This window comes from Chelmon rostratus, chromosome 2 (genome assembly GCF_017976325.1).
Source record: "Chelmon rostratus isolate fCheRos1 chromosome 2, fCheRos1.pri, whole genome shotgun sequence".
Classification (NCBI taxonomy): Eukaryota; Metazoa; Chordata; class Actinopteri; order Chaetodontiformes; family Chaetodontidae; genus Chelmon; species Chelmon rostratus.
The window spans coordinates 12,063,755-12,088,369 of record NC_055659.1 but is presented as its reverse complement, the minus strand read 5'-3'; the positions used below and the strand labels follow the sequence as shown (position 1 = coordinate 12,088,369).

Here is a 24,615-nt window from a genome sequence, read left to right as displayed (position 1 = left end):
ACTGGATCTTATTTTTTTGACTTTTTATCTATTTTATTCCCTCAGTGGCACATTATGAACAAGGCTTTTTTTTTTTTTTTTGCAAGACTTTAACCTTTCATAAACAAACACACACTCACTCATGCAGTTTAATTTTGTTTGTGGTTTTGTATTAAGCATGTGATTTGGTGATGTGCTGTTTCAAGATCTGCCATTTGTTTATGCATGAATCCTCAACTGTATTCACACAAGTGTTGCCTGTAGTGGGAATTGAAATTGAACCTCTTGTGTTCTTGTGAGAAGCCTGGGTCCCTACACACACACACACACACACACACACACACACACACACACACACACACACACACACACACACACACACAGGACACGAACACGAACGGATGTGAACATCCATATCTCCAGCGTGGTAACCAAACAGATATAGCTGGAAACAGAAGAAAAAGGAAGAGGAGAAGGACAGTGCTGGCTGCAAAATAAAATCACTAAAGGGCCGTCTAAAATTAGCAACAAGCACTTTCGGCTCTGCAAAGCTGGAGTGCATGATTTAAATTGTACATGAAAAACCAAGAGGACAAGGCTCTCATCCAGGGAGGAAGGATGGGAGGGTATCGAGGGTGGAGGACAAACTGGAAATAGATGAGGGACACTTGTTGAATATAGACCAAAAAGAAAACAAATAACATATTATTATCATCTTTATTCATGGAAAATGTTTTACCCCAACTATTAATACAACAATCTATTAAAAAAAACAAACAAACAATAAATGTGGTTTGATTTGAGGCATATTAAAGAACGATTTCTTTGTCATGGCCCTCATAATGTCTCACACTGTTGTGTAAGATATAAAAGGGATGTTAGAGGATATATCTGATTTGCATTTCAATTGTTGTAATTAAAAGCTGGTATTAGTAATAACACAGCAGTCATAAATCTAAATAATAATACTGGCAGATAAGCACCATAAAAGCAAGTCTACCGTTCTTCAAATGCAATGTGGATTCAATGAGGGCTGTTTCACAGGAAGCATATCAACACTAACTGGGATGAAAAATATACAAGGCCATGGTTAACCTGGTGTGAATGTGCAGACCTGTATGAATAGGAGACAGTGGTTATGAAAACAAAACATGCACACGCGGTAAAATAGTCTCTTTGATAAATAAAGTCGAATTAAAAGTGTGTAACAGAGTCTTCAGCCCAGAGTGACGACGAAGGACTTGTACACCTCTCTGTAGGCATTTCGGAGCAGAACATACGGGAAGCAGCTTTCCAGCATGTCTTGGGTCAAGAACGGAGATTCCTCCACAATCTGAGTGAGTCAGAGTTGAAAGTGTTAAATAGGATTAAAGTGGAGTATTTAGCTGAGTATTCAGTGTTTTTCTTATTGTTAACAATCCCATTTAAAGACAAAAATCTGTCTGCTTCAGGTCTGTTCTACTGAAACTCACCAATTTATTGTTTCGTTTAAAAAAAGAAAAACTAATTTCCTAAAAAAAGCTGGCCACTTTAGTTTTTAGCAAACATTACTCAAACAGATGAAAATAGTCTATCTGCAGGGGACTATTTTCAGAGGTGGATTGATACACATTTGGTGTGCTAGTGAGTATTTAAGGCAGCAGGATGGTACATGTGCACAAGCTGCCGATGAAACATGTCGCCCAGTGCAACAGCGAAGCTCATTGATATGCTTTGTTTTTGGACAAAAACAGGCATCTATCACATAAATCTTATCAATGCAGTTCATCAGGCCATTGCTAGTTTTTTTTTTGCATGGGATTTGTTGACGATATAAAAAATACTGAATAGCACCAGTCTTTATTTGAAATGGATTTGCATGACACAGATTTTCGACACACAAAATTACTCTAATGTACGTTGAGGATCTCACAAAGTCATATATTAAAACCATTTATTCTGCACTTACTGTTCTTTAATGTGGATTTCTGTATTCTTAATATGGAAGAACGCCTCTTCATTTATTTGACATTTCAGTTCCACTTAAAAATATGCACACTTATTGTAAAGTATTAAGTAAAAGTATAAATCGTATTGTCCTTAATGACTTAATTGCTAATCATTCATTTAGTAGTGCTTTAAAAGATAAGGAATAAGTCATTATAGAAGACACTGCAGACGTGATGACTTATTGGAAAAAGAAAAACCTCAATTAATGAAGGTTTTTCCATTTGTCAACTAAATCCTCTAGTGCATTATTGTAGTTTGAATACGCATGATTAGTGTTGTACTGGCAAGCCTACCATGTGTAGGAGCAGGTAGATGGACTCTCGGTTTTTGCTGTCCATTCTTTCCACGTCTTGTCCCAGCTGAAGCAGAGTGGAGGAGGCCATCTGTGGAACAACACAAAGAAAAAATGGGGCAGATCAAACAACTAGAACATTTTTACACTGGTGGACATGACCTCAACTGGGGCAAAGGTTGGCAGAGTCTTGAGAAAGCTCTTTAACTTAAATATTGTCAGAGTAGTGTACCTCAGACCATTTATCCCTCGTCATATGCCTTTTACATTTAGTGTTTTTTTTTTTTGAGATTACAGTATTTTCTGTGAAATCGTTATTAAATCAGTGCTCCTCAGCCCTTCCTTTCTCTACAATATGAAGCAATGTCTACTTTAGAGTCCTCGTCACAGGCACAGTTCAACTGAAGAGTAATTATTTTTCTAATTTTTAGAGGCTTCAAGAAGTAAAACTATTCGGTATTCACAGGAAAAAGCAAAAATCAGCGAAAAGTCTGAAAAATAAAACATAAAGAATTGATTTTCTAATTTCATCTTCAGCTTGTGACCCTTATTTTGGACCCCTATGGACCGCAGTATTAAACACCTACCTCAATAACATGTTTGCACTCACCAGGAGAAACTCTTTGAGGTGCTGCTCGATGTTCCTGCTCTGAACAGTGAACATGGCAGCAGCCATCTGGTTGATTGCTGTAGCTAAACAGTGGATGTTGTTGTTGTGGCCTGAGAAAATAAAAAAACACAAAATTAAATACTGAAAGACAGAATTAAAAAGCATGTCCTGAAAAGTTAGCCACACAGAGGATGTTTCCGCGGTCCGACAGTTAGAAAAAATGTGCTTAATGATCCGTAACCTCTCACAGGGTAAATCTATTTCAAACATGCCAGTGGAAAATAGAGACAAAGAAAATAATCTGAGACAAACGCCACCCTGTGCTTTGATAGAAATCTCGGCTATTTGCTGCCCTTAATGTTGCAGTCCAGGCTCGGAGCCAAGCGGTTAGGGTCAGCAGGGCCACATGCCAAGAGTAACTGTATCGATGCACGTCAGCCAAAGTTATCTGTAAACAAAAGTCTCTCAACAGAAACGTGTTTCTCATTAACCAGCATACTTTGTTTCAGACCACGTCAGTCAGACTGGAAAGTATGATACACAGAGATGCTAATAAGCCTTGCCTTCCAGGGTGGAGTACCTTTTTTAGACACTATCAGCAGCTGGGAAGTAATGGCTGGAAGATGCAGTGATTAGTATTTGGTAGAGGGCTGTCTGGAGACTAATTGCTGTCAAGCAGTTTGTAGCAGCTGGAAATGAATGAATGAATGAATATGCACCTCCATGCTGACGGCTGTAGAAAGAGTTGGGGTCCAGGGCCAGGGTAGGCAGGCACACAGCGATGTAGACCAGTAACAAACAGGACAACTTGTATTCCTCATCAATTGACGTGTTATCTGAAAAGAAAACATTAAGGAATAAAAGAACACACCTGATGACTAAACCGTTAAGATCCTGCCGTCTACAGAAGTGGCACTAATAGTTTTAGTGTTACCTGTGTGCATGTTGCTGATAGCTGTGACGAGGGCCGGATCAATATCGCACGCCAGCCCTGCTGCTGAGGCCAGCTCAAAAATGCTTAGAGTCACCTGTAGGGTCAGAAAGCATTAAAGGAAGTGCAGCTAAAATAGGCATTCTGCAGCAAAGAGCTGCATTAAGCCATCATGATGTGCAATTTTAATTTAATGCACCATTTAAGTTGTCATCATTTTGTTGCCACATGCTGAGGAATGCCACAGAAACACAGCCAGTAGGATGCTGATCTGTGCTTTGCATTTTCTGTAGCAGCCACGTAAGTGACATACTGTCTATTCTCTCAGGAGTGACACTAAATCAGTGTTGGGTGTCTTTGTCTTGACACACAGGTTTTGATCTCATTTCTGGTTTCATGCATGGCTGGCCTGTCTGCGCACAATGTTTCCACTGATGTGGTTTCGAGTGCGAAACTGGAGCGGCAATCAGAGTCTCTCTCACGGAGGCATGAGCGGGCTGCTGACGTCTTTCGGGTTATCCTGGCCCCGGCTGTGGCACGGCTGTCATGCCTCACTCAGAGGCCAGACGTAAGTAAAGGAGGGGGAAGTTCATGAGTCACACAGATTACTCCAGAGGGAGATAAAGAATTTAATTTGGTTGGTGCTAGAGAATATAAAAAATGTGTTTCTCTGCAACTCTCCCACTCAGATCGACTGTTATACACTGCCTTTGATCAGTCAGACTCAAATATAGCTACATTTCGATGAATGTAAATACAATAATATGCCTTCAACATAAATTCTCCCGTAGTAAATTGTCCCTGTGAAAATAAACCATTAACATACTGTTGATCGACTGTGACTGGAGGTTCATTCATAGTGAAAGCTTAATTATTGCACTTCAATTCCTCTGTGGGATCTTAATATATAGATGCCCTTTTTTTATAGTGTTGCTGTAAAGTTGCTGTGGTTTACCTTGATGTCATCTTCAGTTGAGATGAAGTCTCTCAGGCACACAAGCGGTCCCATCAGGTACGGGCAATGCTTCAGCAGGATCTAGGTTGCAGGATTGTATGACACAATATTAGAGGAAAGACCTTTATGTATCAAGCAGTCAAGGACAGTTTTCTTCCAGTTTAAAAAAAAAAAAAGGGATTAGCAGTGCATGTAACCAAGATTCACTTGTAATGTTTTATTTTTTCTTATCTATATTTGTAAAGCGCTTCTGTTGCATTTTTGTTTTCTTGATTGAAAGGTTTTGTTTTAAATATTGAGACAGAGGATAAAGAAGGACACTACAGGGCAAAAATGTTTGTCCAGTTGATTATTAAGTTGATCGGACAGTTACCTGCCATTCAGTAAGGCTTTATTTTTGAAGAAAATAAGTAGTAGTTTGCTCATTTGTCATAACAAGCTTCAGGTGGTTGTACATATCTCCAAAATATAATATACACCTTGTTTATGACGACTGCTGATGAAGACTGTGAGATGCAGAGATTCTTATACTGTACTATAAAGAATGAACTTTCACTCTTTTCATTCATAAAGTATCACACTCTCTTGTCTGTTATACCTACGGTGTATTACAAATAGTTTCATTAGCACATTTAGAGTTTTATATCATCAGAAAATCTTGTAGGACTTACGTCTTTCAGACAGTCCTGTGTCATTGATCTGAAGGACAGGATCACCCCGATGATGGTCATCCTCTTCAGCATGTTCTCACCACCTAGAAGTGCATATGAAACGGACCAGAGGCTGTGAATCAGCAAATCAGTGTCCTCTAGTACGACAGTGTGGGTGAATGTGTGACTGTGTGTCTACTCCTCCCTCGTTTCTCGATAATGTTCCTCTTCTCTGTCGTCATGTTCCTTCTTCCTGTCTGCCTTTCTCGGCACATTTTATCCATTCCTTTATTTTTTCAATATCACATCTTCCTTCACATTTCCTCCTCTGATCTCCTCCTACATTCCCCTCTCCACTTCTCACCTGTCAGCCGCTTTTTAAGATTGGTCATTTCCTCCGGCTTATCGAAGTTGTTCTTCATCTGTACCAGGATGTCCATGTTCTCAATCACCAGTTTCTAACAGAAGAGAAGGGAGTGAAATAAGTGATAAAACCATCTTCAGGTGGGAGTTATAAAGGAGAGAGGTCATAGCTGTGACAGATCTGTTTCTCAGTAAGTTCAGAGCTGCAGCGCTGCAACCCCTCACTTCAATCATATGTGTCAAAGTGGGGAGTCTGGCACAATACAGAAGCATGAACTGGTCTCTTGTGTGTGGGGATCAACTGTTCTATTTGAGATACACAAGTTTTACAAGCTAAAAGTGAACTCTGAAGCCTAAAAATGCTTCTAGATGCACACATTTGCCTGCATAATGAGAAACTGTGCAAATTCAGTAGAATTAATGAATTTTTTTCATTATATTGTATCTTGAAGGAAACATTCATATATATCATATATCTGTATCTGTATCCACTTTGATGATTCTGACATCTTTACAAATTGACATATGGCTCTGAGTTGTTTCTCAGCTACATTTCCTCTGATGTTATTGCACCTTTGCAATATCTCCCCACATTTCTACACCCTTTGCATCATTCCATACCTTTAGTTCACTGACTTGAGAGGTGATGTGCCACATCAGGTTCTCACTCAGAAACTTCAGGCCAAATGGACCAATTAGCTCCGCCAAGGCCTGTAGTTCTGTTCAGAAGGTGATAAGACTAATTTAAGCATCATGATCAGAGGTAGATGAAGGATCAACAGATGGTGAATTTGATGTGTCAAGCAGCCAAATATGTTTGCAAAAACGCACAACAGGAGCCAAGCTCAAGTGGAGATACATGAATCTGACACAAAGCTTGACTGTCTACCAGTGACACAACCAAGAAAGGACACAAATTAAATTTGGTTTATGAGTGTAACTGAATCAATAAGGGAGAGACCACTGCAGCGATTAGACCTTTCACTCAGCTCAACATCTCCTCCTGAATATAGATGGATAAGGATGTGTGTGGTTAAAATTGGAGGTGGTTAATGGACGGGCGAGTGAGTCACCGTGAGGCAGGCCGATACCTCACTACAGAGTAAATATAGACAACGATGATGACGTTGTGAGGAGGCGTCTGTTGAAGTGCAGTGGTCTCCAAGGTACTGCGTGTGCATGACTTATGAATGCATCTCTGAGTGTAGGTGTCTATAATGTTCATATTTGCTGGTGTGTGCACGAGCCTAGGTCTGTAGTGGAGTGAATTTAGCCCTAATACAGTCATAAGGACGTCCGCTGCTCCAACAAGGTAGCATGGTGTTGACCAGAGAGGCTGTGTGGAGGAGAGACAAGTGATGCTGGAATAGTTATGAGGCAGGGAACGGGCGGGATGATAAGCATTACTGAACTTTACATTAGCCAGGCAGTGTCAGAAAAACCTCAGTGACAGGCAGTGTGAAAGAAAACACCGCACACCGCCACAATAACAAGCTCCACATCCTCTTGAGCAATAATTCTTCCCTCTGCAAGTGGTGTCACAGGAGTGAACGAGATGTGCAAGTTGTGCCATTTGAAAAGAGTGAGTCATCTCTTGGATATGTGGGACCGTGATCATTAGAACCGAAGACTACAGGGGAGCTTCGTGATTCTGTCAAGTCTAAGACCATGTGTCTGCAAAAAGTGAATTGGAAGAAAACATGTCTTCCTCACTGATGCCTTTTTGCACTTGTCTTGCAACAATTCTCCAAGCGAAAAATGTGTTGGCAAACTTTTCTCAGATTACACCCACACAACTAAATTTATCTGTACTTTGCAGGAGCTTAAATACATGAATTTAGGAAAGTTAGCTTGGTTGCTATGGATACTAAAATCTGCATGTCACAGATGACTGTCATCTGAATTACTTCATCCTACGATGCATCATGCAATGAAAGCTTGGTATTATTCGTCCTTTATTGCCTTCTTAGTGAAAGACGGAGGTGGCAATACAAAAAACAGCAAAAAGCAGCGCCTGTAGCTTTGTTATTAGAGCCATGTGCATTCATCCAGATATAATGAGAGATGTAACTTAAGGTTCATATTGACATATTGACTTGTGAGTTTAAATGACTGTAATTAAGCTCTAGGGGCCGACCTGATATATCTGAATACTCCTCTGCTCTGAAACTTGGCTCGCTGTCAAGAGTCTGGCTGACAAAGCAGTGCATTGTCGGACAGTGAACGATGAGGGCGTTGCTGGCCTGACGCAAGAGACTCTCCAGGAACCTGAGATGCAGAAAAAACAAGCAAACAAAACAACACTTCCTCATCTTTTACAAAACAGATGTTTGAATTGAGGAGAGAGAAAGTGAGAGACCAAGAAAGACAGGAAACAAGGCAGAGAGAAACCAAGAGGATGCACTTGCATGCTCTTCTTGCAGTGCTATATGCATGCACCCTTCTGTGTATGACGGCTGTGATAAGTGTCAATTAAGAAATATGTACTTGGATGTATGTGTTTTAAATGGATGGATGGTAAACTTGCATGCAGTATTGAGTAGATACACCTATATAGTACACACACCAATTTGTGTAGAGGGTCGTAATGGTCTGCCCTCCACGGGAGTCCAGTGGCTGCGTCTGCTGCAGTAGGACGTTCTTCACCAGCCGGGTGACGTCCACGATGATGTAGCTTGAGAGGCTGTGCAGGCTAGCTGTATAGGCTCTTAACCCCGCCAGGAGGTCAGAGGGACGGGCTATCTCGTGGGTGGTCTGGTTGTAATTGGCCATTCTCACGATGATCCTGGAGAAACATGTTTAACCAGCGTCAGTTATCACAAGGCCAGAGTGGACCGAGGGCTGACAGATGGGACCTTAAAACTGGTTAAACGAGCCATGGCTGCATGGTACTATACTCTCATTAGGTCAGCACATTCACTGCTCCAGGGCCTCACTCCAATTTTATTTGTTTTGTGTCAGGGCCCTGCATAATCTCTCTTTCTCTCCCTGACTAGACTGTATTTACAATTTTGGACATGGAAGAACCAATCACTGTGAGCGTGCTGCTACTCAAAGGGCGCTAATTTTAGGGTGACAGGGGAGATAATCATCAGCTAAGACAAGGAGACTAAGCAGAGCATATACACAGAAACATTAGGTTGCCCTGGTACCAATCCCTAATCTAAATAACAGTTAGCACTGAAATGACACAGAGCAAGGGAGCGACATGATGGATTCCTTCTCAGATTTTAAATGGGTGCAAGACAGCCTGACACGGAGGAATCAGCAAAGCAGGGTTCATTACAGTGATGGAGGAGACATTTCAAAGAGACAAGGTCCAAATGATTTCCTAATTGTCAGGAGGACTGAGTGCAAAACTGGGAATAAGTGACAATTTGGAGAAAATGTAACATTGGTGTATTTTACGTTTTTCCAAGTGCTCTGTCACATCCTGGTAAGAGTGTTTCTACAGCCTCCTCAGCATGGAGGTCAGCCTGTTAGACAGGATGTATACAAGCATTCAAGCAGTAAGTTTGGGCATAAAGTCTGCAGTATAAGATGGGGAAATGATGGCATTAGTACACTGAGGTACAATTGTACCACACATTTACACACTGACAGAGGAAACAATATTACATGGACGAAATGTTCCTTTCACCATGAATGCGAGCGCTCATGTCACTAATTAGGATATTTCTGACAGTTATTGTGGAACCGCTGAAGTGACATGCACATGCGACAGTTTCTAGTGAGCACATATTTAGAAGAGGAGAAAATTTGAAATGTCACCTCAGGGACTGTTTATACCTTCACGACTCATGACATAATTTATTAAGACAAATATAATTATGCCCCCATCCCATGCAGCATACTCAGAGAGGCGTGCCTCCAGATGCGAGATGAGGAACTCTGCAGGAATGACGATGTGGTCGAAGACAATAAAGTCACTGCAGAGGCTGTAGCAGGAGCAGAGCTCCGTCAGCATCAGATGCATCTTGTCCACACTAGGAGACGAGGGAGACAGGGAGAAGGGAGGATGCAAGTCTTAGTAACTTGGGACAAATATTTTTACAATGACTGTAGTATGGATGAGCTTTTGTCAGACAAATAAGGTAATAAACATGTTGGAGAATTGTAAAAACATCTCCACACTGAGGCACCAGGGAGGAAAACTGAGAGCACGTAGGGAGACAGAATTACAACTCCTCAGACTTAATTAGTGAGCTTTCTAACTGTAGCTAAATATAGAATATGATCAGCGATGAAAGGCAAGCATAAAATGTGCTGCCAGTAAACATGCTTTTTTTTTATAAATATGCTGAGGTGCTTTGTTTCTTTTTTTTTTAATACCTTGGTTTATTATCTGTCAACTCTGACTCAGTTAACTTGAAGGGTAATAAAGTTCAGAACAAATAATGCCTTGTCGGCGAGAGCATTTTAATCCTGTCTTCTTGATAACTTACATCAAAAAATGTGCCATGAGGTGAAGGAAATCATTTGAAACTGTCAGCGGATATTAAAATATTTCAGCCAACGTGAACTACAGTAACCTAATTGTCACCTTTGCTGTCAGGTGTTTATTTAACTGCCTGTTGACCTGAACAAGTACTGTTATATATAGCAATGCTGCATGTCTCCAGAAATCAGGGATGTATTGATAAGACACACTTTTCTAAACTTCTGCCAAGTCAGTATGATGACTGAGGGATCAGACCGAGTGAGATAAATAGACAAAGTGATGAGAATAATCAGAGAAACAAAGAGAAAAGCTGACTTGGTGGTGACAGTCCGGTCTTTCCTCAGGCTTTCAGCGCCTGGCTTCTCTTTCTGGACCTCTCCTTTCTTTGGCACCGGCTTCTTTTGCTTTCTATGGCGAGCGGCGCTGATGCTCTCGGCACAGTGCTTGGGCTGCAACTAAGGGGTTATCACATGGAAAGAGGTGGATCCAGAGAAGAAGGGGGGAGAGAAGGCGATAGAGAGACAGAGGGAGGAAGAATTTAGCCCAGCAGACATTGGGCAACACGCTCAAAGACAAACAGGGGAGTTTTGCAATGGCTTTGCAAACACTCAAAAAATAAACACTTTGGTCATATTTTCCTCGAGGGATTACAGAAACAACACCACATTAATCAACTCCAGAGGTTTAGACCTGTCTTATCACTTTACTCAAATTCTCAAGTCCTGTCCTCTGCCTCCCGTTACATCCACTGACGCCAAAGCTGTGACTCATGTGATTATATTTGGATATGGAGTTTGGCAGAATCGACCGGCGCTAGACAATTAGCTTTTTAAAAAAAAAAACTGAAATAGATTCAGATTTCACCTGGTCGTTGAGGTTGCACTGCTCAGCACATATCTCTAACACAACACTGCTGGTCAGCTTGGCTATCTGCTCCAGGAAGGTCACGCACAGGCGCAGACTCTTCTTCTCCAGTGTCTCTATCTGCACACACAAACAAGTGCAGTACAACGACAGAAGACACAGCTGAGCCTGTACACAGTTACAGAGCAACGCATCCCTGAACAAACACAGACAGAGACAAAAGTAGAAGGCATATTTCCCCCACAATTTATCTGCTTACATTTAGTTTACTCATTGCTGAAATTTAAACTTCACTTGCATTCTGGTTTTCTATCTCAGATTATAGTCAAAAGTCAAGTCAAAAGAAGTTGTCTTGAATGAAGAAAATGATGCTTTCATGGGGCAACTGGTGATGAGAAATCAAGCTTCAAGTAGAGTGTAGCCACTGATTCTCATGACTAATAGCTTGGCCTGCAAATGACTGAACACTGACCTCCTCTGGGCACAGAGGGTGCGCACACTGGCTGAAGTGAGAACAGACAGACGGGAAGGCCATGAGGTAACGCTTCATGGTCATCTCCTCACTGCTCTGGCAAAACATCTTCTCAAAGACACGTGGGTAGAAGCTGGGAATCAAAACATCAAAGGTTTCAACAAAGAAGGAGAGAAGAAAAGAGATGAGACAAGAAAAGAAGAAAAGAAGCTGACCTGAGTATGGACACCTCAGAAGTCTCCTGCAGAAGTTCTTCCAAGCTGTCCACCATCCTGGTGTGAAACTGGATCAAGTTCATCACCTTTGCCAAGTCAGTGTAGTCCTTTATTGAAAGAGGGGCCTTGTTCACACTTGTGTAGGCCTAAAGCAGAATACAAAGAAAACATTAGGGTGCAATTTACAGTTTAGAGTTTTACAATGATGCCTGAACATTGGGCAATATTTGATATGTTGCAACAAACATACCTGCAATCTCAACCAGTCCAGTCTAAGTGCTCTGAAGTCAAACTCCTCTTTGTTTTCCACTGCAGAGTAAAATTTAATTTGTCATTGTGCAAATCAAATTTCTTATGTTGCAACAGAGGAAAATACTGGGTGCACAGAAGCCAAGATAAGCTGCTGTATTTGTCTGTGATTACCTTGTTTGACTGACAGAGCAGACAGGGTTGAGACAAAAGAACTCATCAGGACTGACTCCTCTTCTGGACACACATACATGTTCTGCGGAGGAGAAAATGGTTTGTACACGTATGCCGAAGAACAGTGTAATGGAATTATAATTATAATGAAAAATGGTGGTTTTCCCCAATCAGACACTTTATGCACCTCAGTTATTGCGAGGAAAAATGCAAAGAATTTCATGTTGCGTCTCAAACTCGTGTTATGTTAAAGTACCTGTATGGTGTCATTTAGAACCAAGGCATCAAACTGTGCCAAGTACTGGACATGGTAGCGCTGAATCACATGGTTGTACTTTTTCATCAGACCTCTTAACTTCTCCATGTGGAACAGAAGCTCTGCCATCTGACTGGAAAAACAGAAAAAAAACAAATTGGCATAAAAAATATTCACTTTCTATTTTATTTCATGATTACGATTTAAAGAAAATCTCTTCTGCACGCTTCAGGATAACTGCAGTGCTGAATGTACATAGCTGCTGCACTGTTGAGAGACATCCTAAGCGTGGAGTTGCAGTGAGGGAGACCTTACAAGCTGCCAGATTTTTGCACACTATATGACACAGTGGTTTACGTCCTCTGCACCTATGACCTACTTGTCGACGTAGTCCTCAGGCGTCTTTATCTTTGGCATATTCTCAGAGTGCCTGACGAGCCACAGGACCTCGTCACGGGAAAACGACAGAGCCATGAAGACAAACAGGGCCTTGGGGATTTGATTGGCACACAGAACAGAGAAGAATGACTCTTAGCTATGATTAAAAAAAAGCCATGATTACTATGAAATGAAGGGTCGTTCAGTTCCCTCCTGCTGTCCAAGTATTCCCCAGAGCCCAAAATGTGTGCAGGATGGAAGCTGGATCAAAGATACTGACCAGAATTTCACTTTGGACCTAAAACGCTGTTTCCAAAAATATTGTGACACTGTGTAAAACACAAATAAAACAGAATGCAGAATCCTTTTTGACATATACTAAACTGAAAACGGTGCAAATACAATGTAATTAATGTCTGACCTCATCAACTTCATTGATTTTTGTAAAATATATGTTTATTTAATATGTTTCAAACAAGTTTGGAGAGGGGCAACTAAAGACTGGGAAAGTTGTGGGACGCTCCAGAAACACTTGTATGGAACATTCCACAGGTAAACAGGTTCACTGGTAACAGGTGATAGTATTATGATTGGGTATGAAAGGAGCATCCTGGAAAGGCTCAGTTGTTCACAAGCAAGGATGGAGCAAGTTCAACACTTTGTGGACACATGATTGTATAAAAGATGTTACTACATGGGAACTGGCACACTTTGTAAAACTGTTAAAGGGTTTGTTTGCATGTAATTGTTTTCTCTTTTTATTTATATTTTACTCAGTGTCCCAACTTTTTTGGGATAAGGGTTGTGTAACTTGCAGTAATGAGATGATTTAAATTCCTCATACCAAGCTGTTATGGTCATTAATTCGCGTCTACCTTTGGTCCCAGAAGGCCAGGTTCATCCTCCAGAACTTTAAATAATTCCTTCATTGCTCCCCTCAGAAAGTGCCTCCTCTCTCTGTGCATAGCTCCACTGGTAATAACACAGCAAATGGACATGGACATGTGGGTCTCACAGCTCATTTCCAAGTAACTCAATGAATCTTTAGGAACTTTGCTTAGTTTCCTGCCAGCCTCACCTGTGGACTATAGCGTGCTCACGGCATTCTTTGATATCTGCAACTCGCTTGCTATATCTGATAAAAACGAAGAAACAAATAATAAGCAAACACAATAAGAAGCACATTAACATCTGAAAAAAATAAACAGTGGACGTGGATTGATCATAGTGGTCAAATATCATGTCATAACTTTGTGGTGGAATCTGTTTTCATCTTCTGATTTTCTTATGATGAAATATAAATAAGTCTTACACTGTAATCAGTCAGTGCTGTACTGTAATCTCTATACTGTGTATCATATCCCCATCCCCTCTTTTTCTCTGTAGCTTTTAGTGTATAATCCATGTTCTTATTCTCCAAATATAAAGACACCTCGAAACATTAACCCTTTATCTTGTTATTACTTTGTAATTTTGACTTTGGTGTAGGAAAATGTAACATTATTTTATTGCCATACTCATTTTAAGTTGTTTTTACTCAGTTGTTTCCTTAGATATACCATTCATTCATAGAAAACATTCCCAATCTTTATAACGGAATGGATGTCTTTGGCTGTTATTAGTAATCGGATACCATATATACTAATTCCTCCTCAAACTCATACCTAACTGTTACATATCTGTAAAGAATCTGACATAGCCTCAGTCCTGCTCTTCATATCTAGAATTAATGAGCAGTCAAAGACCCAGACGAGAGATCCTCGTCAGTTCAGGACTCTGTAATCCAGGGCAGTGATAGGAGATGACTTTAGTTCTTCTTTTTAACTGTTTGAAATATGAAGGCACTTTATCTTGCACCCATTGCCTATCATGTTGTTCTTTAAATTTTTATTCTTCAGCTAGAACTATTCCTACTCCCGGTGTGGAGAGAGCACACTGTAGCAGCACAGCTCACGTACCCTTTCATGTTGTCGAAGAGGTCCTCGGAGACCTTGTGTATGTTGAGTATCTCATCTCTGGTGAGGGTGAGGTTGAGGCCGCTGCGCAGAGCCATCTTCCACAGCTCCTGGGAGGCCTGGTTTGTATTCAGGCTGGTGTGACACAACAGGAAGCCGACTACAAGGAGCACAGTCAGCCAGATTTATGCCTCACTGCTGCACGTGTTGTTGTTTTTGGTCTGAGATTTTGATTTCGTCTCACATGTCAAAGTTTTCAATATTTTAAACTGACATAACCAAAATTGAAACTGTTGGAAATGTTTTGGATTGTAACATTGACTGGTATTTAAAGTAAAATGTCAATCAGACGTCGCAGTGCTTCTGTCATGCAGACAGTGATCTATGAACATCGTTAACTGGCAGTGCCTCTGGAGGTAGAAGTAAAAATATCCTCTACTGTTGTTGTGTGTAGTTCTGTGTTTTTCCTACATGTGCAGGATGTCAGTGTGTTTGAAAGGTGCTTTCATCTACAACAGGACAAATGCTGCAGGCGCTGATATTTAAATACAGCATACTGCATAATGTTTATATATTTGTATAAAGTAATCGGATAGAGGATGTTGTCCTTGAGGATGCGTAATACTTACTAATGATCCAGCGCTCCATCACCTCCATAGACAGATATTCACATGCCATCTGTGGTGAACAACAAACTGATGAACTGCCAGTACAGACATTCTCACCACAGCCTTACATGTGTTAAACTTAAAAAGAAAACCTCTGTATGTGATGCACAGTGACTATCCTCCCTAAATGTGGTAAAAAGAAATGCAAAAATCCACATATTATAACGTAGCTCCACGAATCTGTAAGTATTCTCTATAGGCTTTAAGTGACTGTCATTTCCTTTGAAATATATTGTATCTTATCATAAGAAACTGTTGCCTGGAGGCGTCTTTCTTGGCCAGGCTACTGGTTCATTTATGAGGAAGCCACGGGCAACGGGGATCACAGTATTACATCAAAGGGGCCATAATGGTCGTGTTTGAAGCCAGCAGAGAGGATGACAGAGAACTGAACCGTGCAGAAAAGGGAGATGGGCTGAAATAAAAGATCAGGGAGGAGCAGAGGGGTCAAAACACAATAACAAATCATTTTCTAAATGATAGCTCCATAATGGGAGGACAGGGAAAACGGGACACAGAGCTACTAATGTAAGGGACCGTCTCTGACCTACAAGACAATACATATACTGTTATTACGTCTTACGATACCTTCCTTCATTTATGTGCCTGACATCACTGGGAGAAAGCATATTTTTTAATCACTACCGCCCTTCCTCTCTCTTTGTCCCTCTGTCAGAGATAAATACAGGAGGAGAGGTGACAGGAGGGCGGACTCACAGTGTCGCAGCAGGCTGGGTCCAGCATGGCAGCTGGAGCACTGAGCAGGCTGAGGAGCTGGGCGCTCCGCCACTGCTCCGCTGGCAGGTTCCTGCGTGGGTAGACCATCTTCAGAGACAGCAACGCTGCCGTCACAGACTAGGAGGGGGACAGAGAAGGAAAGGGGAAGTGAGGAAGCTGGAGAGAGGTACAGGCAAAATGACAGAGATATAGAGGAATGGCAACACTTTACTCCAAATTATAGCAAAAACACGCTGGAGGCTCAGAAGCTGTGGTTTGATTTTTTTGCAAAGAGGCATATTTCATAATCCGCCACAGAGCCGGTCTCTGTAACTGCCAGTGTTAAAAAAGTAAATTAAAATGATAGATCTTTTTATTATTATTATTATTGTATGAATTGTATTTTTATTGTGTTATTTATGTGTTTATGTGAGAATACAAATGTAATCTGTGGCAGTTATACGTCCATATACATTTGTGTATTTTTGGTCTGTTGCCATTTTTCATGGCTTGGACCGGCCCCCTTAGTGCCAATTAATTCTACAGTAGACAGTGATATTTTAGACAATAGTGTGCTAATGGTCTTGTGGCTGAACGGGGAAAAATGCCGGCAGGCAGGTCCCAAAATTGTGCGGAAAGCCTTCCTAAACAGTGGAGCACATTAATGATAATGACCTTTCAGGTAAAGCAAATCATCCACTGTTTTTGTAGCTGTATACTGTTCATAAACAGTGACACAGTGAGCTTACCCTTGTGTGAGGGCCAAACTCCTCCGTGAGCTTCTTCCAAGGATGCTCATACTCCAAAAACATCTGGCCGAGCCGTGGGTAGGAGGGATCACTGCAGGATTCATCACAGTATCCAATTAATCAATGCAGGGACAAGAAGAAGGAAAAATGTCAGACATAATAACACATCATCGCCAATACAGTGCCAGTCCATCATTACCTGCAGGGATTTTAGTGATGAATAAAAGTCTGTGATTTCATAAATACCATAATTTCTTACAATTTTGTTTTTGGCCAGCTGAAATAATGAAGAGCTGAGACTGTTTCCCTCACAAGGGGCTAGAGCTGTGTGTGTTATGCAAGTCAAATGTGACATTAAAATGTATGTGTTTGTGTTCCCTGTGGACGTCTCATATTGAGATAAGCATCCTGCGCTTTCTTTTTGTTTTGTTGTTTTTTTCTGGAGTGTATAAATATCATGCAAAGTGGGCAGACTCAGAATGCCACTCAGTACTCAGAAAAGGTTAGCAGTGGCCTGTTGATGTCTGTGACAATTCTAATTAATTATTAATTATAAAAAAAACTTCTTGGATTGATGGATGTATAAACTCGGAATGGCGTCAATTAAAGCACTTAAATTAAGTGTTTGTTGTAGCTATAGCTACAACCCTTTGTTGAATGAAGGATGTCTTGATCAGTAGGGGTGGTAAGGGTAGAAAACACATCCATCGTCCCATCAGATTACTTTGTTCTCCATCTATGATGTCACTTCAGCATCCATTAAGCAGTTCCATGTTTACTCACCTGCTCCCATTGGTCATCTCATGGGCACAGTTGAACATGCCCACCAGCGCCTTCTTGTCATCGATGCGAGACAGCGTTATGATGACAGACGTGTAGGTGATGATTAGATCCAAGTAATTTTTAGTGAAGTCAAAGTTGATCGCCTGAAATCCAAATTTTAGTGTAGTCAGTGGATCCGCAATTACTAGCCACCTAAAGCGACCTCAGTCTCACTAGAACACGGTGCAGACGACAGCAGAGCTAAATGAAGACCTAAAAAAAGACAGTTTTTCACTGTAGATTTCTGTTTGAAGTCTAAACATCTGTTTTGGGGGTTTTTTGGTTGAAAGTAAAAACATTTTATATTTTCTTATTGTCAGTATACACATGTTTATAGAGGTAAGCTAAAATCTTTTGACTATAACACACACACACACACACACACACATACATACACTTCTTGCAGGCTTGTAAAGTGGCAGTAAAACGGTTGAAGCTGCACAGGGGGAGGATATTTTGCCATATTTCAGCAAAAATCAGAGTGCTTGGAGCATAGCAGGCATAATGAGGCTGTGCTTCGAACGATGGAGATGTTTTCGTCAAAATCTGCCTCCATTGGAAATGGAGTCTGAATTATTCCGAGTGGGGTGGAAAGATAATGAGAGATTTGTGGAGAAATATCACTTTAATATTATTTGTAAGTTTGAAAAGGAATATGACATCATGGGTCCTTTTTAGGGTGTCAAAGGTGAATGCAAAATCTGTTATGAGCCCAATGATGAGAGTTCTTTCAAAGAAGCTTAAGTTGCCATTTATCGCAACAAATGGATCTGCAGTTATATTTAACGGAAAGGGGTCCACGTTAAGTGTGCAGATCAGATCACAGGAGACACGGATCACTGAAATATGCAGTAGGATATACATAATGGACAAGACAAGAGGTGCCACTTTAATTATAATTTTTAAAAAAATCATGACAAACTGAACAGGAGGTTGTGGGCGGGAGGAGAGAAAACACAACCTGCAGGATGTAGCAGGAAGGAGTAAACAGCATAGTAGCAGCACTGGCAGAATGAAGAAAAAGAGGAGAAATGAGTGGGAGCTTGTCAGATCAGCAGATGCTGTGTACGACTTCAGGGTTTTCCCTGACTTAAAACAATTACAAGCCCCAGAGTAAATACTTACTATATCAAAGAAGCACTGAGCTGCATCTATGGTGTTCAGCAGCTCATAAACGTGGTCCTGAATGAAGAACAGGGGAGAGGGAGACAAAAATTAGCAACATTCAAATTGTGTTAAACCTCCAGTGCGACTTTCTAATACGTTTTCATTTTCACAGATTCCTGTAGCCTAATAATCATTGGACTTCTACATATTTCTAGAACATCATGATTGAGTTATTCTCAATCTTACAAAAACAGATGATGCTTTGGCCTGGCTGCGACCTCCATCACAGGAATAATGCAAATGTGAAGGGAGGTGCAACAAACTGCACCAAACCACACTGAGCTAGCGGCCCTTGATATTTGGAATGAATCGATTATTTTCCTATACGAGAAATAAACCACTCTATATGTAAATTTACTGAGCAAAACCAGAAGGTCTCAAAGAATCGCGGCTCAGACGGAAGCAGAGAGAACAGTGCGAACACCATCGCTGCCCTCTATTATCAGATTTGTGTTAATGTATATTTATTCTTCATTGTTTTTCACTCTTTGTTAATGTGGACAGTTGTTGTGCTTCTGTTTCTCGCTCTGCGGTTTTTATGTGCAGTTAGTCCTCGTCATATGTCGGCAAAGCTGGAATTTTAAACTTAAAAAGAAAGAAAAGAAAGAGACAGAGACAGAGAGTGGCAATTACCCTGAACTCTATGACATCCAGGAAAGAGTCGTAGTAGCTTGTTGTGGCTGCCAACACTTCAGACTTCTGTCGCTGTATGCTGGTCAGATTTTGCTGCAATAAACGATAAAGAGAGCTTTTTATTACTGGTCGGATATAATGAGACAGGTAGACGATTTCTTGAAGTCCGTCCGCCTGTGGGGAAGTTAATTAGCTGCACTTGTGGCTCGATTAAACTGTGAGCCATATGCAAATATTTAAGTGAAACAAACATATAAACATCATCATCACATAAATATCATGTATTGTTTTCACAAGTCAGTATTTTACAGCCTCATAACAACACATTTGTTTTCTTGAGATCAGAAGATAGTAGTTCTTAGTTGTGATAACGAAGGAAATGTGGTTTTTTTTAGACTGTCAACACAAGTTTATAACGCGCATGGAATAGTTTTTGTGTCAGCTCAACCTCATGTCTCAATGTTTGCAGTGGATCACACAGTCATTATTAATTTACTGAGAACAAACAAACCTTTTTGTGTCAGCCTTCCAAAATAATAATGTCATAATCAGAACAAAGCAAAACAAAACCAAACAAGCATGCTCTTGCATAGAAAGCGAGGTGAAACCCCCCCCTGCAACTTGCAGAAAGGCTGCAGTCACACTTACAATGTTTCCTCTGAAGTCAATGTTGGGAAATTTCTTGTTGATGTACTTGATGGCGGACTCCATGCCTTTATCAGTCAGGAGGGGTGGCCGCATCTTCGGGTCTGCACAGGTCTGTAACAGAGGTTAGGAAATGGTAAAGATGTGATGACATCAGTTGCACTAGGACTGATGTTTTTGGCAGTTAAATCCTTGATTTTCTACACATTTTCATGGCCTTTATCAGGCTTTGCGGGTTCTCTTGACAGGATTTCATTGAATTTTTTTTTCAGCCAATGGTTAGAAAATCCGGCTTGTTAGAAGAAAGACACTGAATCCTCCGACTAGGTGGGAAAACTGTGGGCAGAGTGAGCAATAATGCTTTCCCCACCTCCCTCAGCAACCACCCTGAAGGTGACCTTGAGCAGCATCAAACTGCTTCAGTGGGGCTGTTAAGAAGCTGACAACAAAAGACGGTGTACAAAAATAAAAAATGCATGCATACTCAGCGACTCTTCACTGGGCAAGGTTTTAAAAAAAGCCTGCTCTTTCACTTCTCCTCCTGATAAATGCATTCATAAAGTACGTGTACACACACATGCTCGCATAGGCTCACAGAAAGAGGGGCAGTACACAAAACTTATTTCTGTTTTCTCATGAGGGTGTCATGGAGTCAAATCCAGAAATAATCAAAATAGTCAAAACAATCATGCTGTCTCTGGAACCAGCTTCCAATAGTTAATTACATCCTCTGATGCCTTCATTATATGTTTTACTGGTTTATTTTCTGCTATTCTGGTGTCTGAGTTTCACAGTATGCAGTTCAGAATAACTGAAATTTGAGGTGACTGACAGCTCAGGCCGACTTCCTGTTTGCACTTCCTCTTTGGAGAAATAAGCTCAGTTGCAGTTGGAAGGCACAGCTGCCTATTCTACGAAGCCAGTATACACACAGACCACTTTTGTTAACGGTTGTTAAAATGTTCTCACAGCAGTTCATTACCGCACTTTGAGTTACAGCTGCTGGAGAGGAGCTTGAATTTGAGAAACATTACAGTTTTTTGTTTCTTGTTTTTGGTGGTGGATCGCATCCTTTTGAGACTATGCAGTACTTTTGTGCATTACAGATAAAGCGCTTTAGCATATTTGGCTTATACAATCGTTCCTCTTTGTATTGAGGGTACAAAATGTAGATCTTCATCTGTGCAATCAGACTCTCGTTCCCTTTTAACAATTCTATGGGATCTGAAAATAGAAATTAATGTGTACAATTCTAAATATGATTCAGTTTTAGTTTATTCTTAAGCAGATGTGTTTACTCTTACATGTATATCTGGTGTAATAACTGTAGAAACATACAAATTCAGACACAGTTACCAAGCATATGAGATTAACGTTAAGTTCCTTATTTTTACTTTCTGTTAGACCGCTTGCCTCTGTACATCTCCCTCACCTTCTTAATGTAGTTCATGCGTATTAGCACCCCACTCCCTCTCTCATTGAGGATGGTGAGTTTTTCAGCCAGTTTCTGTTGGTAGTCCATGGCTCCAGAACCACTGCACCTCTCCCTCCGTCCGAGCCTTGGCCTCCGGGTCCCTCGTAGCTGTTGAACCCACGGAAACAAGTGCACCCAGGGCCTCACCCTGACAATGGGTCACATGGGTGGAGGTGGAGCCATGAGTGGAGTTGGACTGTGATCATCCGCATGCTGTAACTGTATGTCAAAGGTTGATTTCAATTAATTGAATGAAGAACAAGAATAAGAGAAATTCCAGATTAAAAGTTCAAAAAATGTCCTAAAATTACAAAATGTGGCAGAAGTGTTGGTTTTAATACTTTTTACTTACTTTACTTTTAAGAAATTATAGTCTCTATAAGTCACTATAAACATTTTATCGAGAATATTTAGTTATATAAATGAATGGCAACATAATGTTTCCTGTCTGCTGATATACTGTCTCTATTGTTTTGTACACTTTCAGCTACTTCCTCTTGCTCTGTAAAACATTCCTGTGAGCCACGATATCAGGGAAATCATGTTGATGTTATTCAAGCAGAGTGCATTGACTGTGATACCTCCACAAAGTAAAATAATATAATTCACCACAAGATGGCACTATTTACTAACGAAGCTCCGTTTCTCAGTGAATGAATGGGGGATCAATTAGGCAGAAATTATTTATGCATATGTACACAGAGGTCTCTTCTATAAAGTGTTTAAAAGCAGCATAATAGATAAATTCTGATAGTAATATATTATTGTGCAATAATAATAATATACTACATAAAAGACACGATTCCAATACAGAACTTGATGTTTATTTGCATGAAATGCACTTAACCACAAGCTACAACCACACTCTATGCTGTAGATACAAGGTCTACATTCACTAAAGATTACTGCTGTTACTTCAGGGGTCATAAGACTTAATTTCAATGTGTGGTCTGTGATGTGGTCTTGCTTGCTTCAAATGGATTTAAAAGGCTTGAAAACCGCGCAAGAGTCCAGACTTTGTCTCAAAGTGCAATCTGGCTGCTAAAAAAATAACACAAGTAGAAAGTGTCTCTTACAAATCAGCTGAACTCAGATGTTGTGTGTTTGTGTGTAAATGATTATCAAAGCCTCTACTACCTGGAAAGCAGCTGGACAGTCACATTACTTCCACGTCAAGATATTCTCACGTACAGCATAATTACTGAGCCTAAAGACTTTGTCATGTAAACTAGAAAGGCCTTGAGTTATGCAGCAACCAAGTGTTGTTTTCCACAATAGCTCCTCTTGGAATTTAGTAACGGGTTCAGTAAAGTGTGCATTGAAGACTGCAGAGTAGAAGAGTACCGTAGAGCTTAAGGGAAGTAATTTTCTTAATGAGAGTCACTAAAGTCAACCACAGCAAGCAGAACACTAAGCAAAGCGATGATTGATGTTAAGTGGACTCGAAGAAATAATCTGTTTATTATTTCCCTACTGGCAGAAGCTCAGAGAGCGGCCGACATGTTAACAAGGCTGTCTGGGAAAGCAGACAGGAGGATGTGGGAGGAGGGGGAGCAGAGGCAGGGGATGGGGCTTGGTGGTCGGGGGATACAAAGTTTATAAAGCCCTTACCTTCTATGAACCAAGCAAAACAATTGTTTTTTTACCTGGCTCGTTATGAAAGAGAGAGGTGCATGAAGCTGTTTGGCTTCCCATCTCATAATTTGTGAAACCTGGAACTTGTTCCAGATGCACAACCTGTAGCTGGTTCTGGTGCAGCAGCTGAAACAGGGTATTGTCACAAATACAGATTTGAGAGTAAGAAAGAAGGAGCCGTGGAATAGAGAGTGGATTAAAAAAGAGAGAGAGATTAGAGATACAATAAGACTATGCTGAATGGACCATCAGGTTGATTCAGGTGTTTTTTTGGTTGATGGCTTGAGATGGAAGTACGATCTATGGCTAAAGCGACAGGTTTGGGGTATGCTTCAAAAGCTCAATACACCTGATGTTTGACCAAATCAGTTTTCATCAATGATCCCATTGAGCCACACAGGAGTCATGCAGGTGATAAAGATGCAACCTCTCAAAGATCAAGAAACAGAGGTTTTTATAATGGATGCTGGATATTCCACCCAAAGACTTCAGAGAAAATTAAGAGGTGAAGGACCTACTAAAAAAAGTGACACTGACAAAGCAGATTTGTGTGCATGTCTAATTAAAACGAGTGAAAGCGGACTGATAAAACGGCCTTGGACGCTGAAGACAACAGGGTGTACCCTGCAGTCTGTGAGCAGGGCTGCAGGAGGAGGTAATGACAGTGGAGGGTTTTGAGGAAGCGCTCCAAGCTCCGGCTGCAGCCCAGATGTCGGAAAAGAGATGGCAAAACACATGGGCCCGTCTAATAAATACAATATAGGCACGTATAATATACGGTGCTGTGGTATGAGAGTTATCAACTGGTGAACAGAGTGCAGCATTTAGGAACTGAAGAGACAGATATTTCACTCCAAAACAGAGCACAGTAAATAAAACACCAGACTATTGGACTTAGCTGCAATTATCAGGTGGCCATACAGAAATGGCAAATAATGCTGCTAGTGTCTGCTGGATGTGTAAATAAGCAACCGTTTGCGAACAAGCTCACATCCTATATCTTTACTGCCAAACAATTAACTCCTTTTTTTAGAGCATACAAAATCTAGTTAGCTGTCCACTTGCTATATTTTAGCTGGCTAACAGTTAGCTGGTTTCTTGGATGTTCAACCACTAGCAAAACATTAGCCTCAGATTGCTAGCTAGTACAACTAATGGGTAACTAGCTAGCTGGTTTGCAGCAAAATGAAACAGCAGTAATGAAAGGAGTACTTACAGAGTGATGCTCCAACAAAAGTCTTTGGAGAGTATGTGAAAGATGCTTATGTCCTATAATTTAGCTAGCTAACAGTTTGCTAGTTTCATCACTAGATGTTGTACCACTAGCACAAC

The 24,615-nt window shown here is 40.8% G+C and overlaps 1 protein-coding gene across 1 annotated transcript; it reads right to left on the bottom strand.

Annotated features, from left to right (window-relative positions):
- Positions 1-682: 682 nt before the first annotated feature.
- On the bottom strand, positions 683-21,785 carry nckap1l (NCK associated protein 1 like). Its single transcript, XM_041950567.1, has 31 exons — positions 21,607-21,785; positions 20,178-20,288; positions 19,530-19,622; positions 18,855-18,911; positions 17,691-17,833; positions 16,908-16,998; positions 16,159-16,296; positions 15,403-15,451; positions 14,777-14,933; positions 13,897-13,953; positions 13,694-13,790; positions 12,820-12,929; positions 12,441-12,573; positions 12,185-12,266; positions 12,012-12,070; positions 11,762-11,907; positions 11,547-11,679; positions 11,075-11,194; positions 10,526-10,665; positions 9,624-9,755; positions 8,336-8,554; positions 7,907-8,037; positions 6,391-6,488; positions 5,771-5,864; positions 5,428-5,510; positions 4,757-4,837; positions 3,805-3,898; positions 3,590-3,706; positions 2,871-2,980; positions 2,262-2,351; positions 683-1,312 (listed from the first exon to the last, which is right to left on the bottom strand). Exons 1-31 carry the CDS (start codon positions 21,694-21,696, stop codon positions 1,196-1,198), a joined length of 3,372 nt encoding a protein of 1,123 aa, XP_041806501.1. The 5' UTR covers positions 21,697-21,785; the 3' UTR covers positions 683-1,195.
- Positions 21,786-24,615: the final 2,830 nt, after the last annotated feature.